This window comes from Leptodactylus fuscus, chromosome 8, assembly GCF_031893055.1.
Source record: "Leptodactylus fuscus isolate aLepFus1 chromosome 8, aLepFus1.hap2, whole genome shotgun sequence".
In the NCBI taxonomy this organism is placed as follows: domain Eukaryota; kingdom Metazoa; phylum Chordata; class Amphibia; order Anura; family Leptodactylidae; genus Leptodactylus; species Leptodactylus fuscus.
Window position 1 is genome coordinate 69,398,302 of NC_134272.1, and position 24,626 is coordinate 69,422,927.

Here is a 24,626-nt window from a genome sequence, read left to right on the forward strand (position 1 = left end):
CACGGCCTACCTGGAGATTTTGGCCAAGAACCTCCGCTCCTTCATCAAGGATCTTAAGATGGGTCGTCATTTCATCTTCCAACAAGACAACGACCCAAAGCACACAGCCAAGAAAACCAAGGCCTGGTTCAAGAGGGAAAAAATCAAGGTGTTGCAGTGGCCTAGTCAGTCTCCTGACCTTAACCCACTTGAAAACTTGTGGAAGGAGCTCAAGATTAAAGTCCACATGAGACACCCAAAGAACCTAGATAACTTGGAGAAGATCTGCATGGAGGAGTGGGCCAAGATAACTCCAGAGGGAGTTGATATTACGGTCCTCACAGAATTACATTTTAAGATATGTGGCATTCATGGCTCTTTCAGCCAAAAAGTTTCCCGACCCCTGATATAGACCAATATCTATAAATAAACTGTGAATTTGGTAACCCAACCCAAATGTGTTTGGAAAAATTCCAAGGGTTAAGTGCATGACTGCAGGATCTACCAGAGGACAGAGCTCTAGCTCTCATTTATAGTTAGATGTCCTCATTATTAGTACAGAAGTATGATGAAGACCCCTGCAGGGGGCTACCGCCTGTGTTCTGCAGAGGTAGTGTTTTTAATCAGGGATCTGTGTTAATAAAGATGTCTTTTAATTGCCATCAGTCTGACGTCTTCACCCTGCTCCCTGCTGAGCCCGAATTGGTTAGGAGCATATTTTGCATCTTTGATGCAACAGAGGCTAAAAATACAAGACGTCTGGGCCAACTGGATGGGCATTCTGAGTCCTACCAGCTATGGATGGTGTCTCTCCTGTTTTCTATAATAGTGGTACCGCTAGGTTCGCAACTGCACCTCCTCTACGTTTGGGGTATCCGTTCCCATGTCCTATTAAAATTCATTACGCCTTTTTCGGGCGGAATCCTGGTAGATCCCGTTATAGTCTATGGGGTCCGTGGATTTTCATGGGTAACCGTTTTTTAAGTGAATTAGGTTTCCGTCCCAATCGCAGGTGGGAACCAGTTCTAGACAAGGGGTCAGCAACCTTCTACACTCCAGCTGCTGTGCTACTACAACTCCCAGCATGCTCCATTTGCAGGAGTTGTAGTTACACAGCAGCTGTCATAGACTTTTCTGGAATAAACAGTCATTTGCACAAAACAGATTTTTGAGTACTGAGAGTTTTTTTTTTTTTTTCATGCGTTTTGCTTGCACATTGTCTTCCATGTTTGCTATGTATCCATGGAAATGCATGTACCCATATTGACCTGTACAAAGCTCTAGAGAGCAGCACCAGCGTGAGCAATGGCTTATTGTAGGAAACGTGTTATCTGCCTCTGGCGCGTTACGGTTATAGCGGGTCTTACATGAAAAGGTATAAATAGATGGGGAATATTCAGATAGCTACAAGGGTTTTTTTCTGCCTATGTCTTTGATGTGTTCTATAAATGTAGATTGGCCCTTGAAGAAAAGTATTTTACATAGAATCCACTAAATACTGGGAAATTATATATTACGCTTACATCTGCGCTGTCTTATCCGTTCTTCTGGTTTGTGGCAGGTTCAAATAGATCATGAGAGACCTCATTGATTATAATGGGGCCTGTAGGTGGTCTGTCTTTTTTATGAATTTTTTTTGTTTTGTTTTGTTTTCTCTTCCCCCTTTTGAAATCATCAGACAAAAAGTTGGGCTTTTAGAAGCGTGGGTGGTTTTTTTGTTTTTTTTTCTTAAAAGCTGCATTCCACCATGTTGAATAGATGGGGAACACAAGCAGATGACTCCCCCCTCCCCGTGATGTCCATATGGTGTAATTGGGCAAATGTCCAGGTGCTGTTTTGTTGAGCCAACCCCTTTGGGCAATACTTGACTTACCTGCCAAAAACATAGATTAAAACGTAGAAGCTGATGTCTAGCGAGGAGATCTCTGGTTGTTAGTGATGTGTCTGACCACTCAGGCCCTCGTTGATCAGTACAGTGAAGGATTTCTGCCCCCTTCTGGATAAAGCTTTGGTCAGGCACGCTGCTCCATCCTTTAAATGTTAGTGTTAGCTTTAGTACAGTGCTTGCCTATTTCTATCTGTTTGAAATGAATGGGCTACTCCGCATAATGCACGACCACCACACACCCACCACTACATTCGGAATTGGAGACGAAGTTTCTCTGGAGCAGTCATACTCCCACTAACCTGTAATTTGTTACCCTATCCTATAGGCGTTAACTCCCCCAGCTGAAAATACCTATTTAGGCTATGACTCCCTACTACTGTCCTGTAGGGAATAATAAGACAGGTTTGGGACTTGGGACCTTTGATCAGTGAGGGTCCTAGTGTAGGGTCTTCAGCGATCAGCCGTTTATCAGCTATTCTATTGATGGGTGATAAATGTTCATTGTCAGACAAACCCTTTACAGTCTAGTTTTGGTGGACTATCATTGTTACTTATAGGGTACAGTCAGGCGGAGAAGAAGACTACTTTGAGTATTTATGAATTTATTTATTTTTTATTTTGCAGGTGGGAAACAGACCAAAGTATTATGGAAGAGAGTAAGTAAACCTTTCATCTGCTATTCCGTTATTACTCTCAATTTACTAGAAAATAAAGTACTAGGAGCTGGTTTCATGTCTGAATTTCCTGAGATATTCTATATTTTCTGAAATGGGTTTTCCTGCTACAGACCCTTATCCTCTGATTGCTGGAAGTCGAATTACTGACCCCATCAGTGATCAGGAGGACGTGGGCCTCACCATTCACCTATTTGGTACGGTGGGGGGGCTTGGCTAGCTCAAAGAGTTCCATAGAAGTTGAATAATACAGTGGCCATTCACATGGAGCATTCAGGGGAACTTGCGGGCCCCATTTTCCTGATCTAAGGGCTCCTAGCCCCCTGGAGATCACACAGTTATTCCCTACTCTACAGATGGAGTAATTTTCATTAGTGGGAAAGACACTTTGTGGCTCTGTTCACATTTGCATCTTCGAAATGGAAAACCCAACATGGGGCCAAACTTATTGGATGTTGACAAGGTCCATCGATTTATAAAGAGTTCTGTCAAATTCTACCAAGGTGTCTGTCATATAGATGAATAAAATAGCAAAGCATGCATGTAGTGCGACGGAGACTCTGTAAACCTAACCGAAATTCTGCATACTTTTCTATGGCCTACTGATATTAAGCTAAATGACAATCTGTGTAATACATGGCGTCTTGTTCCGGTGCATAGGACCAGGTCCTGCATGGCCGATCCCCATTTCTGATGTTTATAGGCTGTAGTAGGGCAGTGACCGAGGTATCTGTGACCCGAGGGAGTGTGTGACCCTGACACTAGAGGCCTCAGGGGACTTCTGGGTGGCAGAGGAATCTTCTATAATCCTCTTAGTATGTGTTAAGGATTTGATCTAATTTCTTGGTGAAGCAGAAACCTGAAGAACATCCTCATGATCAAAGTAGGTTAAGTTTACAGATACGGTACACTTACTATAATACAGACACGATGTGCAGGTGGGTAGCTGTATATATATATATATATATAATATAATGTGTCAGCTGACTGAGATCTGTCTCTGTCTTCAGATTTTTTGGTATGATTTCAAGGGAAGAAACAGACCAACTACTAAGTGTCGCAGAAGGCAGCTACCTAATTCGTGAAAGTCAGCGTCAACCTGGAACATACACCTTAGCTTTGAGGTAAGAAATGCTAACATGTTATGTTACAGTGGTCGATGCCTTATATCCATACTTGCCCATTCTCCCAGGACACGTTCCTGTACTACAGTTCACTCCTAGCAACCACCATAGATAACATCCTGACACCGGCCCCACTTTTACGACCTTGTGTGTTGCAATGCCTTAGTGAAGGACTGGGGAAAATTGAGTATCTGTATCTCTAGTCTTGGGCCGGTGTGTTGGGTATGGCCTTGGTTTTAGGGGTACTATTTTTTGTGGTCTGCAAAAGGGAAGTTTGAAGCTCAACGCGCTATTAAGACCGAAGTCTGGTCTAGATTCTTTAAAAGAGGGAGCTCCGGCTGCATTATGGAGAAGGCCTGGTCTGTGTTAAAGCGGAGCTTTTGTGTCTTCTGAGATTGGATTGTTATATACTGGTAGAGAGATGACAGTCTACTGAATATACAGCGCACTGTCAGATATATCGGTGGTGTTAGTGGGGGCTTTATATAGATGATTCTGGTCTGGTCCACTCTACGCTCCCTAGTCCAGTGATGACAAGTCAAAGCCACAGCCAATCACTGGTTGTAATGGCGACCTACAACATCCAGTGATTGTCCGCTGCCGTTATATTACCTTGTGTAGCGATGTTGTCATTGGTTCAGGAAGACCAATTTGATTGAGCAGTCATTAGGGCTTGTTCACATGCACAACATTGATTGCAGAAATTTCTAGACCATTCATTTCATGCATCTGAGCAGGGTTGCTTTGCAGCACATATATCACTTCCTTCATCTGAGTGGGGTTGATTTTGCAGCACATAAATAATTTCCATCATCTAAGCAGGGTTGTTTTTGCAGCACCTATACTCATTCCTGCAACTGAACGGTGTATGAGGCAGACTCAGATGCTCAGTGTGAATGTACCTTTAGATAGGTGAAGCAGCTTGTTCACCACAATCTACCTGGATGCAGTGTGATGCTTTAGAGGTTTTATTGGTATATAGAAAACATATTAGAAGAAATATTCACACATTTCAAGCTCATCTCAAGGACTCGTGATTCCAATTTTCTTCCTCTGTTAAGACAATGGAATGGACTGAACACAATGTAACAAGTAATACATGTATTATTCTGCCCACGCTGCTCTAATTTGAGCTGCTCACGATAGGTGAGACACGTGACGTATTAACGGTTCTGGCGGTATTGCTACAGGTAACCTGTCATCTGCAGTGACAGCACATTGACTGCCTATCTCCTTCTAATGCACTTATAACCAGCACATGTGCATGAATATAATAGATGAATTCATAGAGGTTTCCCATCTATACAGTTGCAAGTCATCATCATCTGCAGGATTGTATACTGGCAGCTGTATAAGATACGGCCTAGTAATGTATGTGCTGCACATTATTACATAAATCCGGGCAGATGGGAAGGGGCACGTGCATTTTGTTGGCTTTGTGCAATGCTATGCACCTGGTTTTAAAATCCTCAAAGCCCTGCTAGCAAGCATGTCCCTAACTTGATTGCACAATGAATAAAACTTGAGTGTTGAATTAGTTGTGATCTCTTTTGTGTGTGTTTTTTTGCTTATTTTCATATTTTTGCATATTTTGTGCAAAAATCTACTTGCCACTCAGATGGGTGTGGAAATTTTCAATATGATGTGAAAACTGCATCATTAAGTGAAATGTCACCTATTAAAGCGGAAGATGCAGCAGGTTACCTTATGCGGATCAGCCTTATTAAATGGGACCGAACCGCATGAGGATCTGCAGCATAGTAAACTGAAAACTCATGGTAGAAATTCAAGGGTCATGTGGACCTGATTCTGCAGATTTTTGATCCAGGGATTCCGGCCTACTTCCGACTCCACATGATTGGAACCAGGGTCACTCCACACCTTTAGTCCTTCCCTTATGCCAGAGGTATTTTACCTGTGCTGTAGGGGCTGACTGACTATAGTAAAGGGGAGGGCGTGCAGCGACCCAGGGGTCAGAGCGCTGGTTTCAGTCACTTGACCGGAGGGTCAGTACCAGGATGGAACCCTCAATCATCAAGAGTCTGCCTCGATCACTTAAGCTAATCTGAATTCTCTGGACAACCCCTTTTAAAATTTGCAAATGTGGCGTGCATGACTAATCCGACATGTATATATGAGATGAACCATGGCAAAAAGCTGAGGCCAACATGCAGATTTCTGCTGCGGTTGTGCAGCAGCTGTGCTGCGAATCTGTTCTAGGATTAGTTACTTTAGTGGGCTAATCCACAGCTTTTCTGTGTGCACAAGGCCTTAATGTAGCTGCTTGGATTTTCTTACAATGTACAGCTTGCAATTTCCTCTACATTGCTACAAACTTTCAGCTGTGTGCTCATGTACTGATAGCATGCATTTACATGACAAAGTTGCATGCTTTCTGGATGAATTTTGACAAGGCGGGCAGCCATTTACGGCTCCCTATATTGACCTGTTAGCACAGGTTTACCTTCGACACGCCTGGGCCCAATGCAGAATAGATAATCCTTGACATCACCTAGAACTGTTTAATTTAACGTCTTGGTCTGTTAGGCCTAGTGGCCAAAGTGGAAACTGCAGGATTCTAGGATTTTTTAAAAAAAATGTTTTTTATTTTTTCATCAAATGTAAAATATCTGCCTGTCTTGCCTTACAATCTGTTCTCTGGCTTTATAAGACTTTATACATGGTGTCCTATCAGTTTCTCTGCTGCTAGTAGCCCCATTATGGCTGTAGCTCAGTTTACATTGCTCTCTGAAGCAGAGGTTGAAGTGCATTAACGTCAAATCTGCCCCATATCCATTATTACTGCTACTGGTTTCTATACAAGTAATTCCGCTAGACGTATCTGCAGAATAGCAAAAAATGCCAGGGAAAAGCTGAAGAGAACATAATATAGGACCTCCAAGAACTCTGAAATACAAATCCAGGTTGATACAGCTGAAATGATCCCTGACACATAGAAATCTAAGCACAATCAGGAAAGCAGCTTTTTTTTTTGTTTTTTAAGGGCTAACATCCCATCAGCAATAACACAAGCGGGTATTCAGAGGTACATAGACTCTCCTTACACTCATTGCAAGCTGTGAGTAGCTGCAGACTCCTCTCTGTGCAGTGTAGTGACAGAACTTCCCTAGTAACCGGTATCGAATGTCAAAATTAGCAGGAAGGGAGACTCCTAGTGGCAGGAACTTGGTTTGTTTTTTTTTTTGGCAGAAAATGGCAGTATTTTTAAATATAGTGCATTACATTTTTGTCCAGAATCACATGCTTTATTAAAAAGATTTAACATAAAAGCTTCTAATTGTATTTATAGTTTTCTGACTACACATTTCCCCGGTCTAAATTCTTATAGTTGGCCATTTAATATGTCACCTTTGCTTCTGGATTGATGCAATTGACTCCTATAGTCTTATGTCCACCATGTATTGAACATGACATAAGGACAGGAGAAAATCACTTCTTGAATTCTGCATGTGAATAAACCTGCAAGCCTTGCAGACTATATTTTTATTACTATATCTGTCAGCTCCTTTTTATATGGTTATCAATATAATACTAGTATATGACAAGATCCTAGACTGCGAGCGACCACATTGGGAATTAATTCATATTACTGGGGTTTATCTTGGAAATGCTGCTACATTAGGTTATCCTATAAGGGTATGCTCGTACCTTGAAATATTTAGTATTGTGTCAGGTGCTGCAGCCACAGACCACATTTTTACATGTGCTGGTTATTACATTTTAGCCATAGAGACCTGTATATGCAGTTTTATCTTCATTTTCACTTTATTATGCTCATCACTATGATACGTTGTAACTTTACGATCGGCAGAGGTCCCTCCATTAGAATTAGAGTGGCTGAACTACATTATATGGGCAAAGGGACATTACGGGGATTTATTGAAGAGGACCTTTCCCATCCTCTGACATTGGAGGTTTTATATACTGTTGGAAAGCTGACAGTGCTCCGAAATCCCGGTCTGTGTCCGTTTGCCGTTCCTTTCGGTACTGATATCTTTCAATATCAGAAGGGTCGACCTTACAGCTTTGCGTCATTGCTGGGTGTTAAGGAACGCCCCCTCTCACAGTACAAGACAAAGAGAGTACTTTTGGGAGGGGCTTTCCTTATTACCCAGCAATGACACTAGGCTGTAAGGCCCACCCTTTTGACAGTGGAGAGATATTGGTGCCGAAACCAACGCCACCATTTGCTCTGGCACCCGGCGCATACTGGGAAAGCTGATAGGATGCTGAATTCAGTGCCAGAGGATGTGAAAGGTCCTCTTTAAGATAATGTCCCCAAATGCTGCCTTTTTCTGGAATTTTCCCCCAAAATTGTGTATACATGATCATAAAGAGCTCATGACTTAAAGGGGTTGTCCAGTAGGAAAAAATTTCCCATGTCAGCAGTCCAGTCCCTGCCTTTTTTTTAGACCTTGCCATGTCAGAAGTGGTGCCATTGCGTTTGAAGCGCCGTTCCAGTAAAATCCATTGTGCATTGTGTTTAGTAGAACGGACTATAATGGACATCTGATCGTGTAGTGAAGACACTGAATGTCAAGCTGGAAACTTGTAATTTTCTCCTTCCTTGACCCAAGCACTAAAGTTATATTATGATCTTCCTTGGAGCAAGCGGAGCTATAAATGGAAACTGTCTGCAGTCTCGGTATATAAAAGTAATAGTTATTAGATGGCCGGTAAGCTGCTGGGTTGAAGAGTTCAGAAGGTACAATATATAACTTGTTGTAACCGTGTATTCCACTGCTGCCAACTATAGCAATATAAAACAAGTAAAGTTTATTGGAAGAATCTCTAAAGCCAATAATAGATCTGTGACGTTGCAATGTGAGTCGGTAATAGAAGACGCTATAGTGTGTAATATAGGCATGTGATACATTGGCTACAATACAGAGACAAATGATCAGTAGTTGTAGCTTGACATGTATCAATCAAAAAAATTTAAAGGGATTGTCGGCCAGGATTTTTTTTTTTTCTAAAGGGGAAGAATGGGTTAAAAAATAAAATTGGCCAGTGCTTATGGGTTGCTGTTTTCTGGCTCACTTGCTGCAGACAATGACCTACATAGGACCAGAATTTGGAGATGAGCGAATATTGGCAAATCAACGGTGAGGTTGACTAGTATGGTGGATTCACTTGGGAGCACCTGAGGACCAGTATTCTTCTAAATTGGACCCCCTGTGATTGGACACCTATCTTCTATTCATATAGGGGATGTGTCTACAGTGGGAAAACCCCAGGATAGGGGATAACCTGCTGATCAGTGGATGGGCAACTGTTGGGACCTGCACTGATTATGAGAATGAGGGGTCCCCTTCCCCCCCCCCCAACACACTAAAAATGGAGCTGCACAAGTGTCCCATAGACAGTGAATGAAATGTCAGTACACATTTGACCTGTCGTTCCATTCTTGACCCATTGGGCCCCACCAATTCTGTGGCTAGATAACCTTAATACTTGCGCCAAGCCCCTTAATGATGATTTGACATGTGCACCCCAAATCTTCCAGATTTCTAACTCTAAAAAAAACTCCAAACTTTAAAGAAAAGCTTTGTAAGTAGGAGGATGAAGAAAACAATTAGTCTTCTCAAAAATGAGGTGTTGGCGTACCAGAGCCTTCTGTTCTTTTCTTCGCTCGCTGATTGTTACAGTATCGCGTTTCCATGGTTTCCAGCCCCTTATGTGTCGTTTTCTGGGAAATTGGGTTTGAAATTTTACATTTTCTTCTTTGGATTTTTGATTAAAATATTGATTCCTTTCAAACTCTATTAAACTTCTCATCTACGTCTAATATATGCGCGATCTGTATATTTATTCAGAGGGAAGTCTCACTTTGGTGTTGCCAGAGATACCCTAATCCTTTCCAGGTCCATTCACACGGGGAGATAATTGACCAAATTATCCTTTCTGATCACGGCCCGTGTATACCTGTCCAGTGATTGAATGAATGGCAATCCTATGATTAGGGGAAAACCTGATCGCTCAGACCCCCTACTGATGAAGAGAATGGTGAGGGAGGGTCTTCATTCATTTCAGTAGGAGCACTGGAGATCTCAGGTTGCTCCATTCAGGGGATAGAAGTCCCTTGTTCTCCTGATCAGTGGGGGTCTGCTGATCTGCTTTCAAGGGGACAACCCTTTTAAATGCTTATTTGGAGTTGATCACATCTCTTATGCGTACATTTTTTGTGTCTGTGTAAATCTCATTTTAGAGAGGCTTCTTGACAATAAGATTAACAAATCTCGTCTCCCTGTTTGGATCCCTATCGATCAGCTGTAATCGTTGGAGAGAGAGACCTAACAGGAAGTGGCCAGTTTCCCTGCAGTGCCACCACAGGAGAAACAAAGCATTACACCGTTCCAATTCAGATTATTGGATTACCTGTCTAATATAGGACAGGTCCTCTGGGGTGAGAGGCGGACACTATGTAACTGCTCTTCAGTGAATTAAAATGGTATTCCCAAGTTGTTCGCTATCAATAGGATATGGGAGAATTCGCTCAGACACCCAGGAGATCAAAACTATATATCGGTCTACTCCACATCTCCTACTCTAACAGATCCGACACCACGTTTCACAGGACCGGTTCCCTTTAACTGGTATCAAAGACACCGATATTCTGAGAAATCTTAGTCTTATACCTCTATGGACTTGCTTTTACTTAAGACCTAATTCCATTGTGTTTTCTAGTAAAATTCATGTATGCATTCATTATGTGCTAGTTTATGGGGCTGAATATACTAAATCGGATTATAACAGGTCCCAGGACTCTCACCACATCCCGAGCCGCGTGCATTAATGCCGATGTCACTTTCTGTAAATAACCCGTTCTGGATTATTAGACCCAGCACATTTTTCTGCACCTTCGGATGGGCTTTATTGTTTTATTAATGTGCCTGTAATGTTTCCTGTATTTATTCAGGATTAATAATGTATGCGTGCGGCGTACAGCTGTGTTTGCTATACACTTATATATATATTTACCATGCTGCCTGAATCTGCATGTTTGCTACATAAGCATCTCATCGATTATTTCCCTGTTGGAAGTTCTTTAAGCTCAAGCATTTCCTTTACTTATTTTGGCTCCTATTTTTTTCCTCCTTTCTAAACTATTAGGCAATATAGAAATGTTCTCTACCTGTATGTATCATAGCGACATATTCTAATAATGAGGAGGCTGCGGAGCTTGTATACCGCTGCGTCACCTACACAGTTTCTCCTTACACAATGGCGCTCCTGGCCCCTTGGTTCTGCAGGATGGCTCTTTCACTTCAGTGTAACTTACCTACAGTTTCCTGCGATATGGGCGAAAAGCTATAAGAGAGTCCGAGGAGATTCTTAAGACTCCTACTGAGATACTGATGGCATATCCTAGTAATATGGCTATCACTTTATGAGATAGCCAAGTCTGATTAGTATGGAGGTAAAGGGATGTCCCATCTTAACAAGTTATCCCCTATCCATAGTACAGGGAGGAACTCCCAGATCAATGGCAATCCAAATGCTCCCATCGGTCAAAACTTCCCCTTCTTCTCAAACCCCCGTCCATCAAAACTTATCCCCCATCCTATGGGCAAGTTGGGGGAAAATTGTTGTTAAGGTGGGAATACCCTTTTACAGTTAAAAAGAAAAAAAAGTGTGAAGAGCACTACTAACAAACTGTGTAACCCATACTGAGGGATAAGGCCTTGTTCACATCAAGCGGTGTGCCAGTGGAAGCACACGGACCCCATAGACTATAATGGGGTCCATGTACTTGCCGCTAGATCTCCGCAGAGATCATGTGAACAGGAAAGTACTTCACAATCTACTTTTCTGTCCACATGATTTGTGCGGGCAGCATGCGGCAAGTACAGGGATCCCATTATAGTCTACAGGGTCCGTGTGCTTTTACTGCATAGCGCTTGCAATTGGGTTTGGTATTCTGTTCGGGAAAGGAAGGCCCCCATGCGGACTCCCCTGGATGGAATACAAACGCAGGTGTGAACAAAGAATAATTTCTGATCAGTGGCTGTCTGTCATGGACCCCCATGAATAGAGTACTGGGGGGGGTGTTGTGTTACGGTAGGTCAGAAATGTATGCAGCCACTCTATTCATTTCAGTGGGAACTGCCGGAGATAGAAGAGCATTCCACCTCCTTTTTCTTTGATGGTTCCCACTAGAATGAATGGATCAGTAGCACATATTTCCGACCTGTTCCTCCATTGCTGCAGAACATCCCAGTTCTTGTGATCTGTGCATAAGGGGGTAACTTTTTACTACAGACACTATTGAAAATAGAAATAAGCACCACAGCTTACAACCCTAAGGGAAGTAATAGCTGAATCTGCCGTGGCTTTAGAAGTCGGACTCTCAACAATCTATAATTGATGTCCTTTCTTTTAATGGAAATCTGTCAGTATGTTTGACCCCGGCCCCTAGTGACTAATACCACTAAATAAGTACTTGGGAAATATGTGCAAACTTACTCTTGTATTGTCATCCCTTATAAAACATACAGGGCCTTAGGAAGTCCACTTTTAGTCTCTCCAGCACCATGCCTCCTAAAGTCTCCGCAGGACTTTCCTTCCTCTGCGGACTGTTCTGCGTTAATGGCGATAAATCTTCCCATCTGCTCAAGATAAGTCCTTATCCAATGACCAGGATTTGTCAATCTTACATTGATAGAAAGGTTTGCCACCATTATTCTAGGACACTTCACAGTAGAAGGCTCGCTCAGTGGACACTTCAGGATAACTCTTTGCACGTTGCTTGGTGTGAATAAAACTTTATTTTGTCAGCGATGACAAACATGGATATGCTTGCAATTCTTTCCCTAGAACACATGTAGTATTGTTAACCATTCGGGGGAAGAGGGTCCATAGTTCTGATAGGGTCTCTTATAGAGATGAGCGAGTACTGTTCGGATCAGCCGATCCGAACAGCACGCTCGCATAGAAATAAATGGACGTAGCCGGAACGCGGGGGGTTAAGTGGCCGGCCGACGTCAAAGCGGAAGTACCAGGTGCATCCATTCATTTCTATGGAGCGTGCTGTTCGGATCAACTGTATCTAGTCACTCCTCCAGTTTCCTTTAAGCTTACATTCTGTGGCCTCCCCCTTTTTGTGTTTTTCCCGATTCGCCACAGGGGTGCCAAGAATCAGTATGGGGCACTTCTATACTTTTGCAAATCTTTGAAAGAACTATGAGGCGCTGTATATAAATATTTGAGTAGTTAAACCGTTCCTCACGTGTCTAGTGGTACTTTACATATTGTCTAGAGGGTACAGAGCTCATCTTCTCAGATTGATCATAAGCAGCCTTCATGCTTATATTTGTTGTATACTAGTTCTTTGAGCAGTTTACGCAGTGAGAAGCCTTGTAGCCCTTTAGAAAAATGAATTTTCAAGAAGCTGATCCCACCATGTCACACCATTTACGTCTTTCGGCTAGGACATGAAAGGTTTCCGAAAAACAGCGTGATTTTTAGCAGGCTCACCACAGAGCTTCTTTTGTCAAACACCAAAGAGTTCGCGCTTGGCCTCACTCCAAAACTAAAGAATACTTACCCTTGTGCCGTTCTGTCCCGTTTTGCTGAGATTCTGGCAGCAGATGCTTTTCAGTGTAATTGTTGGCACGGGAGCCAAGCCGAATCCTGAATAGGCCTTTCCTAGTAAATGACAAGACCGCTGAGCTCTTGGTCGGCAACAGTTCACAGTATTGATTGACTGCAATAGTAGAGATTTTTGTAAGAACATGCCGCATCTTCAGCTCCGGCTGTTAAAAGAAGCCACAGTTCTGCCAGTAGAAAAAAAAAAAACCTCAATTGGATGGATATATGTAATGAACTACTTGTACAAATTACGCCAGCCCTCGACTTCTCTAGTTACCGCTCTACTCCTAATCCCATAGTGTAGAGTGTTACGTTCTCGGAAGAAAAAAAAAAAAGATCATCTGACTTTTTCCTATGCAAAAAAAAAATTGCAAAAAGTCATTTCTTGAAATAAAAATCTTGCCTTGCTTTCTTTATTGAGGCAGATTTGGAAACCAGACTAGAAACTTCAGGCTCTACCATGACGGGAAACATTTCGTCGGAGAGAAGAGGTTCGAATCCATCCATGACCTCGTGACCGACGGCTTGATCACTCTGTACATTGAGACCAAGGCGGCCGAATACATTGCCAAGATGACAATAAACCCAATTTACGAACATATAGGCTACACGACCTTAAGCAGAGAGCCGACGCATAAGAAACAAATGCCAGCTGTGAAAGAAGAGCAGGGCGAGCGGGAATCTTCAGGGGAGGACGCTGTAGTAGAGAAAAGGGTAAGCTTTATTTTACCTTCTACTATTTTTTTTTTTTTTTTATTATTATTATTTTTGGAAAAAAGTTGACGTTGCTGTTTGTGAAATCTTGTCCTCATGTACGTGTGTGTGTGTGTGTATATATATATATATATATATATATATATATATATATATATATATATATATATAATATAGATTTTGTGTTTAGCTTTAAGGATGTTATCTACACGGCTGCTTCCTGACATGATGTTTGTTTCCACATAGTAAATTCCAAAAAGTCGAAATACTGTGACTTTGACATTTCTGATCTATGGGACATTGTGATTTCACATATCAGACAATGTCATCACATAATTGCCAAAGTCGAAAAAAGTTCGTCATGGTAGCATCCCCCCCCCTTCCCATTCTTGATATTTGTATATTTTGCACAGAGGGTGCCCTGATACAGCCGTGTCATTATATAGGAGTAAGCTACATATGGTATAGTATTTACACGTAGTAGGCATAAGGGTCGTATAAAGAATTTTTTTTTTTTAAATCATATTTGAATACTCCAGGGCCGAAAAATAGAGACCAGGAAATTCTGTATGATCTGGAACCTGCTAATCTAGAATGTTTGATAATCTTGCACTTGTTTTCCAGCACAGAATTGCCATATAATGTGAAAATTCACAAGATCCCAATTGAGACGGCATTGTAGCAGATATGATTGATTTAGTGTGTGGGTCCGTCCCACACCCCATAGGACTCTTACACTTACAAGTGATTTTTTTTTTTTTCTAAAGCTGTTCAATAATCCAGAGCATATAATTTCATATCAGATTAGTGAACTGTTACTAAATATGTATGAAATTATGTGTTTTTTTTCCTAATATTTGCACATATTTGTTGAAGTGCATGCTTTATTATTGGCATGGTTACGCCTCTATCTTGTAAAATGTTGCATGACTTTCAAGGGAGTTTGTCAGATGAATTCCGCCTGATAAGGCAGTTAGTGACGTGTAGGGTACTTTAACACATGTGTAAAGATATCAGTGTGGCCTATAATGTTCGACTTTCAGAGACCACACATTTTATTCCCATATGTAAAGAAGCTGGCAAGTACCCAGTGGGCGGTCCCAAGCCCAGTAAGTGCTCAGAAGGTGGTTCCAAGCCCAGTAAGTGCTCAGAAGGCGGTCCCAAGCCCAGTAAGTGCTCAGAAGGCGGTCCCAAGCCCAGTAAGTGCACTGGCTCTCCTTGCTCCACAAGCCCCTCCCCTTGGTGGTGATTGACAGCTCCAGCATTCTGTAGTGCACACAATCACCTAGGATTATTTTACACTTGTGACCGCCTACTGTGCACTTGCAAAGAAATTTTGGAAGAGCTCGTGCCATTGTAAGTAATATTGAGATATATTCTAGATAGGTCAGAAACAGGGCAAACCCAATAGATACCCACCCTTTTATAGTCTTGAGTTATGGTCAAATTTACTTTGTTTTGGACATGGGGATGGTAATTGGCTATAATGTAGTAATCTGGGTATAAAATCCAAGTGGCCATGACTATGCTAAAATATATCATTGATGGTGATGCAGGGGAGCGTTTATTAGCAGATTAAAGGGGTTGTCTGGGAATGTTAGATTCACTTACCTGTTCTGTCGTATTCCTTATGATGGATCTTGACCCTTGGGTGGGTCCATCCCCGCAATCTTGTAGGTAATTATTTATGATGGGGGAGAGTGACCTAGGGATCTGGGTGTTGCTTCCGTTTACGTGACCTGGGAGTCTGCCAGAACAGGTAAGTGAATCTGAACTCCCCAGACAACCCCTTTAATTTCATAGGACCTTTCTAAGAAGTTGGGATTGTGCACAGTAGATAACCCCATCCAACTCAAGTCAAGTAACAGTGATTCTCCCCTTACCTCCTCCCCATCCTAAGCTTGTAAAATAGTTTCAAAACCTAGAGAGCTGCCATATTGCTAATCCAAAATAAGTCATTATTATTGCCATCTAATCCCCTCCATAGACAAGCACGTTAAGAGTTAAAGTAGCTTCACAGGGTCAAGACCCCCTCAAGCTTCTTCCATTGACCTCATGAGAGGTAGACCTCAGAGAAACTTTCAACTTTTGAGTGGATTTAGGAGTTTAGCTGAAGTCAGGTTCAGAAGTTTTAATCCATCTGTATTCTGAAGCTTCGCACCAGTCAAGAAGCACATCAAAGGTACGGAACATTCTCAAAACATTTTGGGAAGAAGTTGACATCTCGGGCTGTTGCAGCCTCTTCTGTCTGGATATTTTTAGCAGTGACTGAAAAGTTTACCGGTCTATAAATTATTCTGTTCATTAAGGATATAAAACGTGAAATCTTTTCACCTGACTAGCTCTCGACTGTCAGAACTTGGCAGCTCAGAAAATGTAAAATTGTAAACTTTTTTTTCATTTTTGATATTGATCAAAACATCTTATGATGTAATTGGGTTGGTTTGCTTCAAAGGTACATGTTCTGTATTTTACGTTTGTCTACTTATTGGGGTTTTCCCATATCTTACATTGACGGTGTATCCACAAGATTTGCATAATGTCTTGTCGGATGTGGATCCCACCTTTGTTGAATATGGAGGTTGGGGACCTCTATGAATGGAGAGATGGCCATGAATGCATGTTCCTTGCACAGCCAAGCAAACTTGCACCACTGGAGAGAGCTGGGCATACATGTGTCACCTCTTCATTCACTGTTGCTGCAGGACGAGGTTTCCAATATGTGGGTAAATGAACCAACCTCCGGAAAGGACAGGCAAATGACTGCGCTCACCCAGATGGATACAGAAGAGCTACTTTATTGATAGACAACGCGTTTCAGGCCGTAGGGCCCTTTCTCAAGTGCAAATAGATCTTGCCACAGTGGGTCACAGAGTGTGAGGTTTACAATATAAGATTTGTGGGGGTCTGACACCCTTTAGCCCCATCGATTAGTTGTTCGCAGAAGCTGTTACACAGAGAATGGATCAGGAAACAGACAGGGCTGTTCTCTGTGTCGGAACAGAGTCGCTGCAGCTTAGGTGCAGTTTAAATAAATGGCAGCTGATCTGCAGTACCTGGTGTGGCCACTACACAGAGAACAGCGCTGTCTGCTTCCTGCTGCCATTAGGTATCAGCTGCTGAAAATAGTTGATCGGTGGGAGTGCCAGGTGTTGGACCCCAGTGTTCTGGCATTGATGAACTATCTTTAACCAAAAATAGTAGGTCCGCACTCCTCGGGTTCCATAAAATATAACTTTTAATAAGCCATTAAAAACTCACACAACATAGAACACTTTGTGAAAAAAGTAGGAAAAAGACACATAGTGCTTAAAACCGCCGACGCGTTTCAAAGCTTTACAGCTCCTTAGTCATGGCATTACTAAACATTTTCGTATACCCTTATATACGTAACATAGCAGCTGTATAATCAGTAAAGTAGACACACCCATGATAGCAGTCACTTTCGCTTCCAACCATTTTCTTAAATTATTAAAACAATCCTTTTCTAGATAGATCTATATGCTACATTCACATTCTATATTGCCTTTTTTCATTTACTTACATCACTCCTATATTCTCATTCTTTATTTACCAGAGAAGAGAGGTATGGGCGCTACATTGATGACCTACTCATTGTGTGGGTCGGAAATGTAGCGCCCATACCAGAGTTCATCCAGTATTTGAACCAGAATGAACATGGTCTGAAATTCACGTTCTCATACAACACAATAGAAATAGATTTTTTGGACATCACCCTTAGAGGGTCCGTTTCTGAGGGGAAAGTCACTACAGCTCTATTCAGAAAACCCAGTGCTGGGAATGGAATTTTGAGAGCTGACAGTTGCCACCCACTGCACACAATCAAAGGTGTGCCAGTGGGTGAGCTAATTCGGACCAAAAGAGCCTATAGTGAAGCTGATGAGTACGAAAATAAAAAAGAAGAAACCCTAAAAAGACTTAGGGAGCGTAAATATCCAGAATGGACAATTAAAAGAGCAGAGGAAAAGGTTAAGGATAGGGAGAGAAAAGAACTAATTAGGGGTACGAGAAAGGAAAACAAAGTTATAAAAGAAAAAAAGCTAGTATTTAGTACAGCCTACAGTCCCCAATTTAAGAAAATCAAGAATATAGTGGAGAGAAATTTGCCGATTTTGGAGTTAGATCCAATAACAAACAAAATATTAGAAGATGGAATACAGTTTACAACAAGGAAGTGTAAAACATTAGGACAATCTTTATCCCCAAGTTGTTATACTGAAATAGAGGAACAATTAAAGTCAGCAGGTGGCAATGTTAAATGTGGGTCCCCAAAATGCAAGACTTGTGCGAAAATGTGGGTCACTAAAAAGTCTAAAAGCAATGCGTCTGACTTTGGTGGAATAATACATGATAGGATCGACTGTAACACCATGTCGGTCATATATTGCATTACTTGTGTGGAATGCAAGTTGGACTATGTTGGGTGCACGGGGAGGAGATTAGGCATTAGGATTCTAGAACACATGCGAGATTGTGAAAAGGGAGAAACAGAATTTATGTCGGGAGCCTCAAAACACTTCTCCAATATGCACCAAGGAAGAATTCACACCATGTGTTTTTATGGGTTGGAAATTGTAAGAGATAATATCAGAGGGGGCAACCATAAAGAGAGGTTGTTGAAAAGGGAAGCTCTTTATATTCTCAAGTTTAACTGTAGAATACCGTCAGGACTCAATATAAGAACGGATCTTAGTTACATTTATTAGTTCAATATATCATATACGATAAATTGTGTTTAGATGGTAAATTAATTCAATCTGATTCCCCTATTAGTTATGTAGTATTACAGCAAGTCTAACGTCACAGTAAAGTTATTATGTATACAACAATTTCATGCTTTCATATGTTCCGCAGTAAAGTGAATAGTTTGAAATGTACGGTGATTGGTTAAAACCAACCACGTGACCGGAGAATAGCAGGTTAGCAAGGCTCCAAGGGGCTGGATATGGAGATGCAACAGGATAGGTTGTAAAGCGTCACGTGGGACGGAGACACGAACGATTGAGGTATAGGAGCCTGCTTATTAAAGTAAATAAAGAATGAGAATATAGGAATGATGTAAGTAAATGAAAAAAGGCAATATAGAATGTGAATGTAGCATATAGATCTATCTAGAAAAGGATTGTTTTAATAATTTAAGAAAATGGTTGGAAGCGAAAGTGACTGCTATCATGGGTGTGTCTACTTTACTGATTATACAGCTGCTATGTTACGTATATAAGGGTATACGAAAATGTTTAGTAATGCCATGACTAAGGAGCTGTAAAGCTTCGAAACGCGTCGGCGGTTTTAAGCACTATGTGTCTTTTTCCTACTTTTTTCACGAAGTGTTCTATGTTGTGTGAGTTTTTAATGGCTTATTAAAAGTTATATTTTATGGAACCTGAGGAGTGCGGACCTACTATTTTTGGTTAAAGATTCAACTGTGGAGTTGCCTTATTCAGTCCGGAGGTTAAAGGCCGTGCACCCGAAGGGTTATCTTGGAGCATACTCATATGGTGAGATCGAGACTTTTTTTTCTTTTCTTTCGCATTGATGAACTATCTTTAATAATTTTCGCCCAGTAAAAGCCCTTTTTAAAGGGGTTGTTCAGGATTAGAATAATGCTGTTGTTTAAAGGGTAGCTATTATTTTACATGTCATAGTGAAATGTCGAGTTTTGAATGGTGGGAGTCACTAAAGGGAAGGGTCAGAAGTTGCTGAGCCTCTTAGTTTGTGATGGTCTCTCCTCATACAACTTGCTATAAAACTGTACACCGTATGCTCTGCTTTCAGGAGAACTGAGCAGAGCTGATTAGAAATGTAAGGGCACATCAGTGGAGGTCTCAGCACTTGGCCTCCCCTACTCAGTTATTAATAGTGGTGTCATAGTTTTATTTCCATAGAGGTAGCCATAGCCTTGTATTTTATTTTCCTTTGTTGAAAACTAGAAGACTGCTGCGCCCACTACTGGTTGTCTGTACAAGCGCTGAAGAAGGTATTTTATCTTTTATATAAACTTAACTGAGGTTGTGCAGAAATAAGATGTTAAGTAGCTCCAGGGTTTGAAAAACTGCTCATAAGTGGAATGTAAATAAGATCTTATACTACGGCTGTGTTTATACAGTACACTCGAGTATATAACACTGCAAACCGCTTGCACGCAGTCACATACCGTATATAACATTCTCTGCCCTATTTACAAACATTATCCCATTAAGACTTTCACATTCCAAGAACTGATTGTATAAGCCAGATGAAAGGCTCTCCCTTGTCCTCTGCGTTTCTGCGGAAATTAATTTCTGGCTTTTACGTCTCGGCATTAAGAGCAGAGGCCTTAAAACAGTTCCCTGTTTATAAGGAAGTGATAAGACATGGCCGTAGAGTTCAGCTTCCAGGAATTAAGGACAGTGGAACACAGACTCTTTGCTGTGTGGAAATCCCTTATGTAAGGCTCGCCGGAAGCATGTGGTAAGAATTAGGGGACGGTATCAGCTGAGATCTCTCCAAGACTTTTATCTTCCATTAATTTTAGATTTTATTAAATAGTATGAGCAAAAAACCCCAAATACTCTACAAATGGGGAACAGATATATATCGCTGTTCAGAGTATAAAGTATATACTGCCACCTCTCCATAGACCCCAAGCGCACACCTCAGAACAGCTCAGAGTAGGGTAAGATGTCTGTAGCACCTGAAAAGGAGTTGTCTCAAGAATCCACAACACTGCTCCGGCCAGAGACTGAAAATGGGGTGAAATGTAAACGGTGAGGAACGCCCCCCAGTGCTAGTCTATGGTCAGTTACTGCCAGGAGGGGGGGATGTTCCTCACTCAGTCATGGCTGGGCGATAAGGAACTCCCCCTCACAGTATAGAGCTATGGACAAGTACTGTTAGGAGGGGCATTCCCAGCTAGACTGTCAGGAACGCCCTTCTGACAGTGAAGAGCTATCGGTAATGGCACCAATGGCTCTTGCCTGGGACACATAGCGGGTAGGCCGAAACTGTGACAGTGAATTCAGCGCACTGTCTAGCGGTATATAACACCCCATGTGCCCAAGTTCATGAAAGGTCCTCTTTAATGTGACCATGTGTATTATAAACGATCATTTGAGCTAATGGGGAGCGATTGTTTCACAAATTCAGCCATATTGGCTGTTACAGCGCGGCCAAGAGCAAAGGATGGGTCGGTTACAAAGGGTGAAAGACGTTCGATCCTTGTGGGAACTTTCTCTGAACATTCTCTCAAAGAAAAGATGATTTGTAAGATGAAGAAAACACTTTAAAACCACACACACATATAATGTAACCGCGTTCCTGGCAGCCATATAAGAGTCTAGAATCCTCTAACAGGACACACATAAAGGGGAGACTGTGAACATTGTGCAATCGATGTAAAAAAGAATTCTCTGAGATGTCTACATGTTCAATATATAATAACTGGAAATGATTTCTGTAAAGTTCTGCTCTGTTTCTATGCTAATATAAATAGCTAGGACCGCTGCAGTCTAAACAGGATACAGCGATTGTGAATCAGAATCTAGCGAAAAACTGTGTTGACTGTACTGGAAAAAAAAAATAGATCCCATTGAAGCTACCAATGTGCACAGTATGGGGGACCGACGTCTGGAAATGGAACCATTAATGGTAGATTACCGTAATTGTAAATCTGTCAAACAAAACATGTATACCGAAGTCATAAGATGTATAATAATAATATAATAGTAATAATAAAATAATTTATTTATATAGCACCAACATATTCCGCAGCGCTGTACAATTTGTAGAGTTCAAGTACAGATAAAAAGATACATTACAAAGAAATAGTCACTTCACACACTGGGACTGAGGGCCCTGCTCGCAAGAGCTTACAATCTATGAGGTGGTGGGGTGACACAAGAGGTAGCAGGGGCGGCATTGCTTATACAGTGGTCAGACAATTTTATAATAGAAATTACTGTCATTACACAAACTTAAAATGTTATGAGCCATCACCAGTGGTGTCCTGGATCGTGTGGATGGTGCCTGGACATATAACGTTCTAAAATGGCATCATGTCGTGTGGGGTAATGCGGGGGCGTGAACAGAGGAGGGTTCGTTTTAGGGATTCTAATTACGGTATGGAAGGGTTTACATTAGGAATTATTATAGGCCTGTCTGAAAAGATGTGACTTTAGTTTGCACTTGAAGCTGTAGAAATTGGGAGTTAATCTGATTGTCCGGGATAGAGCATTCCAGAGAAGTGGTGCAACTCGGGAGAAGTCTTGTATACAAGCGTGGGAAGTTCTGATAATAGAAGATGTAAGTCATGTCATTGAGTGAACGGAGAGCACGGGTTGGATTGTACAGTGTTGGCCAAAAGTATTGGCATCCCTGCAATTCTGTCAGATAATATAATTCCACACCAAACATAAAAAATGGGGTGGACAAAACTATTGGCACTGTTTGAAAAATCATGTGATGCTTCTCGAATTTGTGTAATTAACAGCACCTGTTACTTACCTGAGGCACCTAACAGGTGGTGGCAATAACTAAATCACACTTGCAGCCAGTTGAAATGGATTAAAGTTGACTATGTCCTGTGTCCTTGTGTGTACCACATTGAGCATGGAGAAAAGAAAGAAGACCAAAGAACTGTCTAAGGACTTGAGAAGCAGAATTGTGAGGAAGCATGAGCAATCTCAAGGCTACAAGTCCATCTCCAAAGACCTGAATGTTCCTGTGTCTACCGTGCGCAGTGTCATCAAGAAGTTTAAAGCCCATGGCACTGTGGCTAACCTCCCTAGATGTGGATGGAAAAGAAAAATTGCCGAGAGATTTCAACGCGAGATTGTGCGGATGGTGGATAAAGAACCTCGACTAACATCCAAACAAGTTCAAGCTGCCCTGCAGTCCGAGGGTACAACAGTGTCACCCCGTACTATCCGTCGTGTCTGAATGAAAAGGGACTGTATGGTAGGAGACCCAGGAAGACCCCACTTCTTACCCAGAGACATAAAAAAGCCAGGCTGGAGTTTGTCAAAACTTACCTGAGAAAGCCAAAACCGTTCTGGAAGAATGTTCTCTGGTCAGATGAGACAAAAGTAGGAAAAGACATCAACATAGAGTTTACAGGAAAAAAATAGGCCTTCAAAGAAAAGAACACGGTCCCTACAGTCAAACATGGCGGAGGGTCCCTGATGTTTTGGGGTTGCTTTGCTGCCTCTGGCACTGGACTGCTTGACCGTGTGCATGGCATTATGAAGTCTGAAGACTACCAACAAATTTTGCAGCATAATGTAGGGCCCAGTGTGAGAAATCTGGGTCTCCCTCAGAGGTCATGGGTCTTCCAGCAGGAGAATGACCCAAAACACACTTTAGGTCAGCACTAGAAAATGGTTTGAGAGAAAGCCCTGGAGACTTGTAAAGTGGCCAGCAATGAGTCCAGCCCTGAATCCCATAGAACACCTGTGGGGGAGAGATCTCTTGATGGCAGTTTGGAGAAGGCCCCCTTCACATCTCAGGGGGACCTGGAGCAGTTTGCCAAAGAAGAAGGGTCTAAGATTCCAGCAGAGCCTTGTAAGAAACTCATTGCTGGTTACCGGAAGTGGTTGTGCGCAGTTATTTTGTCTAAAGGTTGTGCTACCAAGTATTAGGCTGAGGGGGCCAATACTTTTGTCTGGCCCATTTTTGGAGTTTTGTGTAAAATGATCAATGATTTGACTTTTTTTTTTTTTTTCATTCTCTTTTGTGTTTTTTTTCATTGCAAGCAAAATAAATGAAGATATTACCAAAGAGTTTGTGCTTGCAGTCATTTTCTGGAAGAAACTGAGTATTATCTGACAGAATTGCAGGGGTGCCAATACTTTTGGCCAACACTGTATGAATGTAAGAATGAATTTCATTTACAGTAAAATACAGTCAACTCTGAGCACAAAGAGAAAAAAATGCTTTTGATGTAGCTTTAATGTCTGTAATAAGCCCCGGTCCTTATCCCCCGCCCCATTAGTGCATATGGACATTGTACTGTAGATGGGGATCCTTCTCTTTGAGAACAGAGATTTTCTAAGTATAAGGGGATCCTGATGTTCTGATGATATGATCATGGCCCAGCCTTGTATTCCATTAGATGTATAATTTGTTACATTACAAGATGGTTCCCTCACCATTTACGCGCACGTTATGTAACAATTTATCATTTTTCTTGGTAATTCTAGACCCATGAAGTATTCTATGATAACCTGGTTTCTTCACCATTTACGCACATTTTATGTAACCATTACCATGTAAGGATTTACAAATTTTATATCCAGGACAATCCCTGCGTAAAATCTAATGTGGTTTCCTCACCATTTCCGCACATCATATGTCACAATTCATCATTTTTCTTGGTAATTCTAGAACCATAAAATATGATATGTGCGTCTTCCCCACAGTGTTGGTGTAGAAACAATGTGGCTCAGTGTTAGATTGGGAACTACGTTACTTGGATAATTTTAATTTTCGCTGCGGTCAGAACTGTATTGATTCAGAGGATGGCATTGTGTTATTTTATGGAGATCTATATTAGATTAATCACATTTTGCTCTGTAGCACAGTATTGGATACACATGCTGTTTTCTCCCCCATGCAGCAGAATCGCTGGCAGTAAATATC

At 41.6% G+C, this 24,626-nt stretch overlaps 1 protein-coding gene across 1 annotated transcript in view; it reads left to right on the forward strand.

Annotated features, from left to right (window-relative positions):
* Positions 1 to 24,626, forward strand: part of CHN1 (chimerin 1) — a 78,443-nt gene that overhangs the window by 25,232 nt on the left and 28,585 nt on the right. The window contains exons 4-6 of the mRNA XM_075284135.1: positions 2,492 to 2,523; positions 3,552 to 3,665; positions 13,703 to 13,991. Coding sequence (XP_075140236.1) covers positions 2,492 to 2,523; positions 3,552 to 3,665; positions 13,703 to 13,991 — 435 coding nt within the window. The remainder of the gene's footprint in view (positions 1 to 2,491; positions 2,524 to 3,551; positions 3,666 to 13,702; positions 13,992 to 24,626) is intronic.